At 42.6% G+C, this 15,341-nt stretch overlaps 2 protein-coding genes across 4 annotated transcripts in view; both read left to right on the top strand.

The window, feature by feature from the left end:
* Positions 1 to 2,239, top strand: part of hydin (HYDIN axonemal central pair apparatus protein) — a 67,219-nt gene extending 64,980 nt beyond the window's left edge. For both annotated transcript variants that reach the window (XM_020480698.2, XM_031822757.1), the window contains exons 81-85: positions 34 to 197; positions 326 to 476; positions 678 to 908; positions 1,032 to 1,256; positions 1,405 to 2,239. In XM_020480698.2, coding sequence (XP_020336287.1) covers positions 34 to 197; positions 326 to 476; positions 678 to 908; positions 1,032 to 1,256; positions 1,405 to 1,914 — 1,281 coding nt within the window. In that variant the 3' untranslated portion in view covers positions 1,915 to 2,239. The remainder of the gene's footprint in view (positions 1 to 33; positions 198 to 325; positions 477 to 677; positions 909 to 1,031; positions 1,257 to 1,404) is intronic.
* A 1,963-nt stretch (positions 2,240 to 4,202) lies between these two features.
* Positions 4,203 to 15,341, top strand: part of LOC109889337 (N-terminal EF-hand calcium-binding protein 2-like) — a 122,341-nt gene continuing 111,202 nt past the window's right edge. Inside the window, exons 1-2 of one of the 2 annotated variants that reach the window (XM_020480697.2) lie at positions 4,203 to 4,639; positions 12,023 to 12,047. In XM_020480697.2, the coding sequence (XP_020336286.1) occupies positions 4,322 to 4,639; positions 12,023 to 12,047 (343 nt within the window). In that variant the 5' untranslated portion in view covers positions 4,203 to 4,321. The remainder of the gene's footprint in view (positions 4,640 to 12,022; positions 12,048 to 15,341) is intronic. The other variant, XM_031822756.1, reaches the window with a different exon arrangement.

Raw genomic sequence — 15,341 nt, 5'->3', positions numbered from 1 at the left:
CTTGACCCTACTGTCCTCCTGTGCCTCTTCCAGGGCTCTGTATTCTTCTCCTTTCCAGATGGGACAGGCATGCTCTACACTCTGCATGGCACTGCTGAGGCCCCCAAGGCTGTAGCCACCATCACCCACGAGATGCCCTCCAAGACCCAGTACACTGAGATGGTTCCCGTCCAGAACTGGCTCTCCAAACCTCAGAGGTACCACCATTCTACTACTTTAGCAGGACGTCTATCTGATTCTTACTGATTCTACCACTGTCACACTACACTCCTAATACGTTGCCACAATTTTGTTAGCTGCCAGTGTTAAGCTGTTCTGTGTGCAGGTTCCGTGCTGTAGTGGAGATCATGAAGCCAGAGAGGCCAGACAGCACTGTGTCGCTGAAGGGCCTGGACTATCTGGATGTACCAGCTCTGGCCAAGAGGGACTACAAGGTCTCCTTCTTCACTTACAAGGAGGGCCAGTACAACGCCAAGGTGAGTGGAGATCTACATTATAAATGCATACAGGAGAATGCTATCTATCTTCAGGTACTGTATGTTTAGATTGCAAAACCCAGATCATTACTCTACCCTGCTACCTACACATAGATGAAGAATGCCAAAGGCACCTGTGTTCCAAGTTGACTTTGTATTTAACCATATGTGTCCTGTCCTCCTCTACTCCCTGCCCTCCAGGTGACATTCCGTAATGAGTCTACAGGGGAGTACCTGTTCTACTACCTGAACTTCAAGGCCACAGCGCCGGGTGTCATCAGCACCATAGAAATGGTGACTCCAGTGCGCCAGACAGCCTCTGCCTCTGTCAGGGTGGAGAACCCCCTCCCCATTAGCCTGTTCTTCAGTGCTGAGTGCCGCAGCCCAGACGTCAGTGTGCCTCCACAGCTCTCTACGCCTGCACTCTCCAAGGTGGGTCTACACGCACCTGACTTCATCTATTATCTTGACTATGATTGCTTTTCCTAAGCATATACACTGTATCAAAATAATGCTTGATTGTTCCATTTTTGTTTGGTTTTATTTCAATCGCAGGCCACTCTTTCATTTGAGTACCAGCCGCTGCGTGCGGGCGAATCCACTGCTCGTCTCATTCTTCATAATGGAGAGTTGGGCTACTTCCACTATGAGCTGTTGCTGAAAGCCCTGCCAGCGTCGCATGAGAAACCGCTCTACTTCCGTGCTCCGCTGGGCAGCGGACACTCCGTCTCTGCCAAGTTTACCAACTACTCCCGCGTCAAGGCAGAGTATGCCTGCAAGGTATTGGATCCACCTGCAATCATTTACCCAAACATCCAGGCACACTGCTCATGCTTGATGACCACTGTTACCTGGAAATCTGTTGTCTTTATCTCGGGGAATGCATGATCATAAAATGATGTCTCTGATGATATGATATCTCTCTTAGACGGACAGTCCTGACTTCATTGTGGAGAAGAACATCAACGCTGCAGCTGGCTACCAGGCAGGCACAGACATCAGCCTGGAGGTTTACTTTGAGCCCTGTCAGTTGGGAGAGATCCGTGGCATGCTCACTCTCTCCTCAGGGTTTGGAGGAGAATACATGTTCCCTCTCTTTGGGTGCTGCACCCCTCCCAAAGCCCAGGGCCCCTTCACCATCCGTGCCGGATCCAGCGTGTCCATCCCCTTTAAGAATGTGTTTGTCCAGACCACAGCCTTCTCCTTCCAGGTGGACAGCCCATCCTTCACTGTGAAGGGCGTGGAGACCATCCGGTCCAAGAAGACCCACAACATTCTTGTTATGTTCGAGGGGCCTCCCCCTGGCTCCCGAGGGCCCTGCAGTGGTAAGCTGACCATCTCCAGCCCGCGCTCCGAGGGCCACGGCCAGAGCATCTCCTGGGTCTTCTACCTGAAGGGCTACTGCCCTGAGCTGGCCCAGAGGGACAAGACCTCCTAGAGGAGGGTGAACCTCTTCTATACAGTATCTACAGTCCAATGCACAATGTGGTTGATACTACAATATGTTTACTCCACACTGATATAGTTTTAAGCAAATGTCAAGCTAATAAATATCATATAGATGGGTGTTTTTCTTCTGTTGCACTTACATTTGTACTTTTAGCACAGAATCATATTTGTTGAATGTGTTTTAAATCAGTAGGCTACAGTAATCACATTTAGTTATTGATTTTACAAATAAGAATGTGTTGTTGTCCTATTTATAAAGCCTTAGGAGATTTATACATTGTGAGACTAAATAATAAATATATTTATAGCAGAAATGGTCTATCGTATCAGCTCTGTTGGATTTTATCTCTTCTAGATCATGTCCCTCTCAGAGCCACTAGGGAGAGCACTTACTCTTCCAAATAGCAATCATTATGTGTCAGCACCAGTGACTTCCTACATTCATTTGTGGGAACAGGATGGGTGTTCAAGATGCATGAAATATAAAAAGAGTTTCAATTTGCATAAACAGCAGTTGAATAGGTGTGTCAGAACGAGAGAGAGCGAGTGTGTGTGTGTGTGTGTGAGAGCATACAGTTAGCAAGCAGGATGAGTGCCTGTGTTTTGGGACAGATAACTATTGCAATTTTCCCTCATTCTCTCAATCAATGAGTTGTTAAATTCTTTCATATTTAAATATTGCGCAGGGGTTTGAAGTCTCCTGGCAGAGCTTTTAATCTGGTGAGTAGGAGAGCTTTAATGAGGGAGTGGGAGGGCATTGTACAGACACACGTACATATATTGGCTCTTTTTCCTAACCACGGAATTCAAATTGTTCTTTCATTTTTCACAGGATCATGAATCCCCTGTTTCTTTGCTGCCGTGTCAAGCAGTCCCTCTGCCAGAACTAACTTAGTACTGTGGGCTGTGCTGTGTAGGCTATCGGCTCAATAGGGATGCATGGCATAACCACCACTTTCCCACTGTATGTCTCCCTCCCACCCCCACTGCATAGCCTGTGGGTCTATTTGATGGGCTTGTTAAATGATCAGATTGTTCTTGATACCCTTATCTTGTGCGGTCTCAATAGAAGACGGTGACCAGAAGAGGATGAACAGTTTTGACAGAAAGGACATGTGTTTATGATTGTCGGTTTGAAACTGGCTAGCAGTTATGATGCAGCTGAACTGTAATCAGAGTAGACAGATAAGATGATCCAGTGAAGGAGCTCTCTCTCTCCTCTATGGAACGCTCCGAGCTCTTTGCTAAGGGGCATCACATCTATCTGGGCCTGACCACAGGAGAGGCCTGTGTATGCTGGGCTGCCTGTATTGGGCTTGTTTGCCTGATCTGTGTAGGGTAGCAATGAGGCAGATGAAGCTCAAGTAACCAGAGTCACATAAACAGAAGTCCTGTTGAGATCCATTTAGTGTAACCCAGCCAGGTCTGACTGGCTGTGCTCTGCTGGGCATCAGGCCTTCTGTCAAGAGACCAGAGGCGGATGGATGCACTTCTAGTCGCCTGAGGCAAGACTTCCTCTAAGAATGGGTTCCTCCTCAACTGCTGTGGAGGATTTCCATATGCAGTTGTATGCCACACATTAAAATGGCAATAATTATATCTAAATATTTCTAAAGGCAGAGCATTCTTCCTACTCTGGTGGATTTGGCTAATTAAAGAGAGGGGCCTGGAATGACTTAATCACCTCTCTCAAAAGGGCAGGACCAGGGAGTCTTTCAACTCACAAAGGTTATCCTGCATGGGCCTTTATAGTTGCACACATCACACACTAGTAATGAGGGACATTCCTCAAAATTTAGAGGGGCTCAGATGAAACATGTAGGTGGGGAATTCTGCGCTCTATGGTGAGGCCCAATGTCTCTGATCATCATCGGCCAAACTTTTCATCTAGCAGAGATTATGAATGCAACAGGGGGCCTAATCAGTGGCGTAATTAATGAACCACAAACACTGGGTGACACCACCCCACTCAACCATGCCACTATCCTAATGGAAACGTAGTTAGCTAGTGACTTGATTAATTTGCCCCACAACTGATAGAGATCTGTTAGAGGTAGTGTTGTAAGGACTCATATACTTTTCTTTAACTTAATTCATGGTGCTTCAGTCCACTTTGTACAATGTCTCTCAACACGTTTACTTACATTTCTTTACAATAACTTCTCATATATTTAAGCAAGTAGACCTGTATCAGGCAAGATGCTGATTAGTCTAATCGAATATTGCCACGGCATCAACAGACAGTCACCTGGAATAGTCCACTAACCCTCTTAAAGTTTGAAGTGATGTTGAGGAGAGGTGTGTTTTCGGAGATGTTCGGAGGGTCGATGATGATGTAAGAGAGGAGGGAGGGATTGGCCCCATAGCGCTCAGCATGAACGCTCTGGTGCAAAAGGATGTGTGAGCAAGCAGCGCGCTACTGCAGGGACGGTGTCCACAAACTGCTCCAAAAAGAACAACCGAAACTCCGGGCTCAAGACAGCAAAGAGCAACCAAAACCCGTGGACCAGGACAGCGAGTCAGCAACGGCTGCACAGTCCGGAAACAGCGGCGCCCAGCCCGGTGCAATTGACGGGCTCGTCCGCTGGATAGTCACCAAGATGAGCGACAACAAAAGCATCTCTACCCGGGAATACGCGAAGGAGGAGGCGTCGGTTGCCCAAGAGCAGTTCTTCGCACCAGAGCCACGGAAAGGCATCTCTGTTATATTGGATGTAGGTATCGCTAACTTGATTGTAGGGTTACCAGATATCTTACCTGCACATGATTCGTTAATATGGTAGCTGAGGTGGAATAGTTTGCGGGAGAAAGTCCCATTTTAATTCAGTGCGCACTTACGCTCAAAGATCATCCTCAATGTTGTGCAAATACTGTACATTAATTCTAGCTTCTCTGAATACACATGCACTCACTATAAATATCTTGAAAATAAAGTTTCTCTGTAATCAGTAGGCCTATCTGGCCCATATTTTTCATAAATAGTGGAATAATTCTAAGCACCCATAAACAAATCAAATAGGCTACTCGGAGTTACGTCCCCCCACATTTGAGTGGTGTTTTATAGGCTATACATCCTAGAATATGTATCACATCTGACAGTGATTGGGAGTCCCGTAGGGCGGCGCACAATTGGCCCAACGTCGTCCAGGTTTGGCCGGGGTAGGCCGTCATTGTAAATTAGAAATTGTTATTAATTTTGTTGCCTAGTTAAATAAAGGTTACATTTTAAAAAAACATGTGTGCAGTTTGTTACATAATTGGCCTTTGATTCCACAGCATGCATATACAGTAATTTAAAGGTACAATGAGCAACTGTTTGAGAGACCCGGACAAATTCACATAGAAATGGGATTTATAGATTTGTCATTCTTATTGAAATCAAGTTTAAGAAGTGGTAGATATTTTATAGGTGCGCTAATTCTATGCTTCCTGTTCTTAAGTTACGTTTTTGGTCTTTTACCTTCAGTTTTGTACACCAGCTTCAAACAGCTGAAAATACAATATTTTTAGTCGTGAAAAATATATTTGACAGAGGTTTAGGTGCAATGATTCTTTAAACTATACTTGCTTGTTTTGTCACAAACTGAAATTAGGCAAACTATTAGAAAATTAACAACCAGGAAATGGCAGAGGGATTTCTGCATAGTGCATCTTTAAATGTTGTCTTAATTAAAAATCTTATAAAGAGCTATAGATTAATATATGACTCATAGTCAGACATCTTGTCTTTACCATGCACTAGCACATCTTTGACAGTCATATCTTATTTTTTATAATTTATTATGCTTTTGCAGTGTACCCAGCAATTAGCCTACACTGTCGGGTAGGCTGCTGAAGCTGGTCTCAGCAGTGTTGATTTAATAGGTCAAAGTGTTGCCATAGTATTAGTCATAATTGCCTTATGTGTATCTGATGCTCGTTTCTCTAGGGATCTACATATTGCTTTAATGGATAAAACAAACCTGAGAGTGAGAGAAACTAGTTCACTTTTAGACCAAGACCCAGACCCAGATAAGATGATAAAGAAGTGGTGCATGGAAACTGATTATAGGAGACCAGAGGAGTAGAAGTATCCTAGTGGGTGTGTGTGACTGTGACTGTGGTGTGTATGTGTGTGACTGTGGTGTGTGTGTGACTGTGGTGTGTGTGTGTGTGTGTGTGTGTGTGTGTGTGTGTGTGTGTGTGTGTGTGTGTGTGTGTGTGACTGTGACTGTGGTGTGTGTGTGTGTGTGTGTGTGTGTGTGTGTGTGTGTGTGTGTGTGTGTGTGTGACTGTGACTGTGGTGTGTGTGTGACTGTGACTGTGGTGTGTGTGTGTGTGCGTGCGTGCGTGTGCGCACGCGCGCATGAGAGAGAGCAAGAGAAAAAGAGAGTGAGGTGAGGGGAGAGAGAGTACTCAGTATATGAAAGTGAGAGAGACAGAGTTGTACAGGGTGGCCATTTAAAACCAGACATTCTCTGCTGAGCCCACTTTTAAGTTCACAATAAATTGCACAGCTGATACTGTATAAAGTCTTGACTGCACCTAGTGTACACTGAATGACAATGCAGCCTCATACAGTATACTAGATATACAGTATTAGCAATGTAGTTTGCTTCTGCATTTGCCTGTCAATGTAGTGTATTGCTCTAGGACATTCTAGCTCTGTGAGTGACTTAGAGGTGATTATTGAAGGTTTTTAATTAAACTGTCCATATAGATCCAGCAAGTGACATTTACAGAAGATTTTAGTTGGATTATTGGCCATGAAATGTAAATGTTGTTGTCATTTGCACCGTTTTTAGCCTCAGCCATACCAGACTTTACTACTTGCTTTAATTGCATGTTATCTCTTTTTGAAGGACAAACATATGGTATTAATTAATATTATTTATTGCTTGCTATGTGCCAGGATTTAAAAAATATATATATATTTGTCACATGCTGGTGTAGAACAGTGAAATGCTTACTTACGTGTTATTTTCCAACAATGCAGAGTTAAAGATAAAAAACAAAAATATGAGGAATAAATACACAGTGAATAACAATAACGAGTAAAAAATAAAATAACCTGGCTATTTACAGGGAATACCACTACCGAGTCGATGTGCAGGGGTACGTGGTAATTGAGGTAGCTATTGTATGTACATATAGGTAGGGATAAAGTGAACAGGATAGTTAATAGACAGTAGCAGCAGTGGAGAGTGCATTCGGAAAGTATTCAGACCCCTTGACTTTTTCCACATTTTGTTACGTTGCAGCCTTATTCTAAAATAGATTTTTTTTTTTTTCGTCAACAATCTGCACACAATACCCCATAATGACAATGCAAAAACAGGTTTTTAGAAATTCAAATAAAATTAAAAAACTGAAATATCACATTTACATAAGTATTCAGACCCTTTACTCCGTACTTTGTTGAAGCATCTTTGGCAGAGATTACAGCCTTGGGTCTTCTTGGGCATGACACTACAAGCTTGGCACACCTGTATTCAGGGAGTTTCGCCCATTCTTCTCTGCAGATCTGCATAGCTATTTTCAGGTCTCTCCAGCGATGTTCAATCGGGTTTAAGTCCAGGCTCAAGGACAATCAGAGACTTGGCTTCTGTCTGGTCACAACCATAAATGCCTGATTGGTAGAGTGCTGCTGAGATGGTTGTCCTTCTGGAAGGTCCTCCCATCTCCACAGAGGAACTTTAGGAAGAGTCTTGGTGGTTCCAAACTTCTTCAATTTAAGAATGATGGAGGCCACTGTTTTCTTGGGGACCTTCAATGCTTCAGATATTTTTTGGTACCCTTCCCCAGATCTGTGCCTAGACACAATCCTGTCTCGGAGCTCTACGGACAATTTGTTCGACCTCGTGGCTTGGTTTTTTATCTGTGTGTGCCTTTCAAAATCATGTCCAATCAATTGAATTTACCACAGGTGGACGACAATCAAGGTGAAGAAACATCTGTTGGATGATCAATGGAAAGGATGCACCTGAGCTCAATTTCAAGTCTCATAGCAAATGGTCTGAATACTTATGCGAATGTGAATGTACTGATGTACTTATGTAAATGTAAATAATAAATATAAATAATATTTCTAAAAACCTGTTTTCGCTTTTTCATTATGAGGTATTGTGTGTAGATTGATGAAGAAAAAAATCATTTTATACATGGAATAAAGCTGTAACATAACAAAATGTGGAAAAGGTCAAGGGGTCTGAATGCATGGTATGTGGTGAGTGTGAAAGTGCGTGTGGTGTCAGTATGCATGTTTGCACATGTTATGTGTGTGTGGCCGTATGTAGGGTGTGTGTTGGGGTGTAAGTATAAGTATGTGTGAGTTTGTGAGTAGAGTCCAGTGAGTGTGCATAGAGTCAGTGCAAGATAGTTACTGGTAGTACCTGTTTTGAGTTTTTGCTTGTAAGCAGGAGGATAGAGTTATGGTCTGATTTTCCAAAGGGAGGGTTTCTGTATGTGTTTCTGTGTGTGGAGAAAGGTGATCTAGAGTTTGTCACCTCTGGTTGCACAGGTGACATGCTGGTGAAAAATGAGGTAAAATAGATTTCAGTTTCCCTGCATTAAAATCCACAGCCATGAGAAACCCTTCCTCTGTTCTTGTTTGCTTATTGCTTGTGTTGAGTGTGGTCTTAATGGCAGCATTGGTTTGTGGTGGGCAGCTACGAAAAATATAGATGACAACTCTCTTGGTATTAGTAATGTCTACAGCTTATCATTAGGTATTCTAACTCGTTATAGCAAAAACTTGAGACTTCCAGGACCTACTGTATATTTAAAGGTATGTGAGTATTGAAAAACCCATCTGATTAGAAGAGAAAACTCACAGTATCTGTTCTTTGTACAGTATTTCTTACAGCCCCATTATTCTCCTTTCTTCTCTCCTCCACACCCCTACTCCACACATCAGTGACTGCCTAGGGAAAACAGATCCATCCATTCTTAATGAGGAAAAAAGTCAGGGAGAACACTGCCTCTCTCTCTCTCGCCCTGTTCCCACCATTCTGTGCCTCGCTCTTTCTCACAAATTTTCTTGCTTATTGTTTGTCATGTCTCTCATTCTTTTCCTCTGTCTCTCATTATTACCTTTTCATTTTCCAGGTCATGGTTTGGCTTTTTTCAGGAGAGGCTTTATTACTGCCACTTTTAGTGAGTTTGGTTCGCATCCGGAGGATAGGGAGGCGTTTATTACTGACACTTTTAGTGAGTTTGGTACGCATCCGGAGGATAGGGAGGCGTTTATTATGTTCAACATAGAAGGGTCAAGAACAGGAAGTAACTCTTTCAGTGGTTTAGTTGGAATCGGGTCCAGTAGGCAACTGGAAGGTTTGTGAATGTGTCAAGAGATACAGGATTTAAAAAACTTGAGTGTCTCCATTTATCTTAGGTCCTGGCAGTTCTGTCTAAACTCAAGACATTTGTTTTGGAGAAATACGCAGATTCAAAGAGGAATCCGCAATTTGCTTTCTAATGATCATGATCTTTTCGTCGAAGAAGTTCATGAATACATCACTGTAAAAGTGAAGGCCATCTTCTCTTGGACTTGGGGAATGCTGCTTTTTAGTTAGCTTTGCGACTGTATCAAAAATACATTTTGGATTGTTTTTATTCAGCGTCATTTCTGTTTAAATTTTCTGGGAGCTTGCTTCAGGGCTCGGGTATTTTCTGTATACCAGGGAGCTAATTTCTTGTGACAAATGTTTTTTGTTTTTAGAGGATATTACACAAGGTTAAATTTAGATCCTTGGTTAGGAGGTTAACTGATGTTTTAACTCCAACCTTGGGTAGGTGGGAGAAGTCTGGAAGGGCATCTAGGAATCTTTGGGTTGTCCGAGAATTTAAAGTGCAGCTTTTTATAATCCTTGGTTGGGGTCTGAGCAGATTGTTTCTTGCGATTGCAAACGTAATAAGATGGTGTTCCGATAGTCCAGGAATATGAGGAAAAACATTTAGATCCACAATATTTATTCCAGGGTATGACTGTGGCAATGCGTAGGTTCGGAGACAAGTTGGACAAAACCCACTGAGTCGATGGTGGCTCTGAAAGCCTTTTGGATTGGTTCTGTGCACTTTTCCATGTGAATATTGAAGGCACCAAAAATTTGAATATTATCTTCCATGACTACAAGGTCCGATAGGATTTCAGAGAACTCAGTGAGGAATGCTGTATATGGCCCAGGGGGCCTGTAGTAACAGTAGCTATAAAAAGTGATTGAGGCTAAGTAGGCTGCATAATAACTGTTCTGTTCTTGAACAGTATTGATCACTTTCATTCTCGGTTCTGTTCTTCTGTAAAAAATATTTTACGGTTTTCAGTTCTGTTCCCTGAACCAGTTCCAACCGCTGGATAACAGTAGCAAACCACACCCTGGCCCCTGGGAACTGAGCTGCTCTAGTTGTCTTATACTTGTCTTAGTAAGTGATACTCTTTGATGTCATTTTCATTCTATATATTTTAGAGGAGCAGTGTGTGCATTTGGTGTTTGTCCCCTTTTTTTGTCAAATATGTTTTGTTATCTGAAACGAAGTGAAATTGGGTCACCTACATTATGTGACACCATGCTGGTAGGCCTGACAAATGGATGATCAGACGAGCCCCTCAACACCAAATTGGCCAATTCTATACACAAACGTCTGCCACCTTTATCATATTATTCCCCACTTCTGTTGCTTTAATTGTGCTTTACATTTTGCACAATATGTAATATTTTAATGCACCTCTTCTAGTTGTGTCAATGAGGATGAGTCTTTCTGGAGAGTAGGTACCTGTATTTATTTTGCACATTAGTGTTTTACATCATGAATCTTGTTCTTGAGGCAGCTCTGCAGAGTGGTCACTAACTGGCACAGCCACAAAGTCATAAAATCTGATTTTAAACCTAACCTTAACCCTAACATTAACCACACTGCTAACCCTAATGCCTAACCCTAATCTAAAATGAAGCCAATTTTGACTTAGCAGCTGGCCCATCTAGCGGAAATCTCTCAGTTCTGCCTCCAGGACAAGACTCATCCCAATAAATGTCAACCTGCAATTCTTTCTCTCTCCCCATCTAATTTCCCCAATCCTTATTTATCTCTCTCTCTCTCTCTCTCTCTCTGTCTCTCTCTCTCTCTCTCTCTCTCTCTCTCTCTCTCTCTCTCTCTCTCTCTCTCTCTCTCTCTCTCTCTCTCTCTCTCTCTCTCTCTCAAACCTGACTATTTCATCCACCTCTTGTGTTTGATCTCAAAATGATCTCCTTTCCCTGATCTTTGTAATCGCAAAGAAATTCTCCGATAGCAGAAGATATAAACGATTAAGCTCAGCAAACACCATCACTTCTAAATGATTTCAATAGTGCTCTAGCAGTGCCTTTCAGGTGGAGTGGAAGATTGTGGTATTGATCTGAAATGGTTCCCAAGACGTTTTGCTCAGCTTACTTCACCCTCAGATGCCAAAGATAAACATGGCACAGACTCGTTATAAAGGCTTCAAGCATCTGCAGTCACATCATAAAGCCGTAGTAATGTATGGTGTGTTCTCTAAGTCACATGTCCATTTTCATGGTCAATTATTTACTCCTGATTTGTTTTTATTAAAACTACTCAAGTGCTCATCAATCTGGTGAAGCAAATAGATAGTATCAACAAACGCACGAAGGACAAACACTTACAGTATACACAGTATTTTATACTGTTAATTAAGCTCATTCATGGATGAAATGCACTCACCGCTTTCAAAAGCATAGAAAGAAACAACACATGAATATGTTTCCCCCACCAGATATAAAAATGGTTACAGAAAATATATTAGTGTTTTAAACTGGTGTGAATACTGCTTTTCCAGTGACAAACGAATGCTTTTTCTTACTCTACCCTGCAGCCTTAACTGTGCTATTACACACATGAGTGCACATTGTGGTCAGGCTTTTTAAACAAGACTACACTGGGTTTTCACTTACTCTTAACCAACCATTCAGGCAGGCTTATTTACTGTCTCCGTGTCTGTAGCTAGTATCTTTTTAGGCGTTATGGTATCATTGACCTTTTTTGCCATGTTTTATCATGTTTCATGTCTTGACACTTTTCACGTGACCCTTCGCTAATGCAGAGCTCCTATTTTGTCTTAACAGATTTTCCGGAGAGCTGATAAGGATGGTAAGTGTGTTTTTGTTTGTTAAACTGATCTGTTATCATGTTGTCTGTGCCCTCTCAGTAAGGTAGCCACCCTGTCCAGTGTTGTGGGTTATTTGGGTGTTGGTTAATTTCCAGGCTAGTACAGCGTTTTGTTTGGTGCCAGCGCTTCCCTCATTCCCTCTGTCACTTGTTTGTTCTGCTGTCGTCTCTTGGAGCCTTTGACAAGACAGAAGAAAACGAACAAGGAGACAACTTAAAAAGCTCAGTTTTCATATCAGCCAGATGGCCATCTTCTTGTATTCTCTGATGTGTGTGTGTGTGTGTGTGTGTGTGTGTGTGTGTGTGTGTGTGTGTGTGTGTGTGTGTGTGTGTGTGTGTGTGTGTGTGTGTGTGTGTGTGTGTGTGTGTGTGTGTGTGTGTGTGTGTGTGTGTGTGTGTGTGTGTGTGTGTGTGTGTGTGCGTGTGCGTGCGTGCGTGCGTGCGTGTGTGTGTGAGCATACAGTTAGCAAGCAGGATGAGTGCCTGTGTTTTGAGACAGCTATTGCAATTTTCCCTCATTCTCTCAATCAATGAGTTGTTAAATTATTTCATATTTAAATATAAAAAATAGTTAACTATTCGGTGTGTATGTTTGTTACTAACACAGTAGTTAAACTACATGGTCAATACACCAAAGTTAATTGTATCTCTTGCAATTTAAGAGTGTGTAACCCTTTTGCACGGACACCCAACAATCCTGTAAATGCAAGTTCCCTTTACATTTACCAAATAATTTGCTGTTCTAAAACCAGTGATTTGTCCTTGGTTTTGTTTTACTCAGAGGAATATGGGCTTTTTTCTGTGGGTTCATGAATAAGCTGCGCAATGGTGAAATCTAACTATTTATTTTTCAAAGGGAAAAACAGCTAATCACTGTGAAAAGGACCACAGCTGCCAAAAGCACATAGTTAAAGAGAATCCTTGTTATTTGATGTATGGAACAAGCTCAGTTTGTGCTATTTTTACCCTCCTCTCCTGGGAAATGCTCTGTGGCTGTTTTAACGAGAGAGAGATGCTAAACACACACATAGAGAGAGAGATGACTTTCTGTAATCTGCTACACACTGCTAACACTAATATGTGAGAACAATCTTTCTTGTGAACAAACGTTTAATTTTGTCGTTATATATAATAAAGTTGGTAGCAACATGTACAAATCTTGGTGGAAATCTGTTCCAGCTCAAGTCGACTACAAAACCCATAATGCAATGCTCTCTCTATAGTCGTTAGCTACACACATTAATACCAAAGTAAATATCAGCATGTGAAGTAGCTACAGTAGCTGTAAAACCGCCTAAACAAACTGCATTATCAATTTTGGAGTCTACAATCAAAACATGTTCAACCTGCAGATCGATGTGCCTCGCAGAGTGGAGTCTGACATTCACAATGGCCATGCAACGGCACCATGCAATGCACCCTGGACTGAAGAGGCAGACAAATAGGAGAAATGTGGTGGATTTTCTGTTAAACTACACATTTCTCGAGGTTGGAATATCGCAAAAAATATGGTCAATGGCTCATTCGAGAGAAGACAACCTCCTACGTTATGACATCGGCCAGTATTGAAATCAGACATGTATGATAGACGTTTTTGAGATCTAAAAGTCATATTCCTATTAACTTTCTGTGTAGTGAGAGAGACTTTATCACGGTGCCATATCATACTGGACGGATTTTTGCCTGCTTGAACAGATACACATGAAGACATGAAAACATGAAATTACCCTGGGAATCAATAGAACGTCTCTCAGAGATGCACTAACACAATATAACATTCAAAATTGGTGAATATTTCCATTAAGACAAAAAATCTAAAAGAACATTCATACATTTTTACAATATAATCCATTTTTACTTTGCAGCTAGCGAAGACATCACTCATCCAAATAAATATCATCTTGCTTATGAAGAGGCAATACAAGACAAAGATGAATATGGCCAATTGAACGACATATTGCAGGATAAATCAATGTTACAGTTTATACATAACTGGCAATAAATATATGTTGCATTTTACTTTATAGGTTTGGTTATATAAACTCAACAAAAAAAAGATACGTCCTCTCACTGTCAACTGCGTTTATTTCCAGCAAACTTAACATGTGTAAATATTTTTATGAACATAACAAGATTCAACAACTGAGACATAAATTGAACAAGTTCCACAGACATGTGACTAACATAAATGGAATAATGTGTCCCTGAACAAAGGGGGGGTCAAATCCAAAGTAACTGTCAGTATCTGGTGTGGCCACCAGCTGCATTAAGTACTGCAGTGCATCTCCTCCTCATGGACTGCACCAGATTTGCCAGTTATTGCTGTGAGATGTTACCCCACTCTTCCACCAAGGCACCTGCAAGTTCCCCGACATTTCTGAGGGGAATGGCCCTAGCCCTCAGCCTCCAATCCAACGGGTCCCAGACGTGCTCAATGGGATTGAGATCCGGGCTCTTCGCTGGCCAATGCAGAACACTGACATTCCTGTCTTGCAGGAAATCACGAACAGAACGAGCAGTAACGGCTGGTGGCATTGTCATGCTGGAGGGTCATGTCAGGATGAGCCTGTAGGAAGGATACCACATGAGGGAGGAGGATGTGTTCCCTGTAACGCACAGCGTTGAGATTGCCTGCAATGACAACAAGCTCAGTCCGATGATGCTGTGACACACCACGCCAGACCATGACGGACCCTCCACTTCCAAATCGATCCAAAGTACAGGCCTCGGTGTAACGGTCATTCCTTCGGCGATGAACGCGAATCTGACCATCACCCGCGATTCGTCAGTGAAGAGCAATGTTTGCCAGTCCTGTCTGGTCCAGCTACGGTGGGTTTGTCCCCATAGGCAACGTTGTTGCCGGTGATGTCTGGTGACGACCTGCCTTACAACATGCCTACAAGCCCTCAGTCCAGCCTCTCTCAGCCTATTGCAGACAGTCTGAGCACTGATGGAGGGATTGTGCATTCCTGTTGTAACTCAGGCATTTGTTGTTGCCATCCTGTACCTGTCCCGCAGGTGTGATGTTCGGATGTACCGATCCTGTGCAGGTGTTGTTACTCGTGGTCTGCCACTGCGAGGACGATCAGCTGTCCGTCCTGTCTCCCTGTAACACTTAGGTGTCTCACAGTACAGACATTGAAATGTATTGCCCTGGCCACAACTGCAGTCCTCATGCCTCCTTGCAGCATGCCTAAGGCACGTTCACGCAGATGAGCAAGGACACTGGGCATCTTTCTTTTGGTATTTTTCAGAGTCAGTAGAAAGTCCTCTTAA

Source organism: Oncorhynchus kisutch, linkage group LG4 (assembly GCF_002021735.2).
Source record: "Oncorhynchus kisutch isolate 150728-3 linkage group LG4, Okis_V2, whole genome shotgun sequence".
Classification (NCBI taxonomy): Eukaryota; Metazoa; Chordata; class Actinopteri; order Salmoniformes; family Salmonidae; genus Oncorhynchus; species Oncorhynchus kisutch.
The sequence above is the reverse complement of the archived record's forward strand: the minus strand, read 5'-3'. Positions and strand labels throughout refer to the sequence as shown.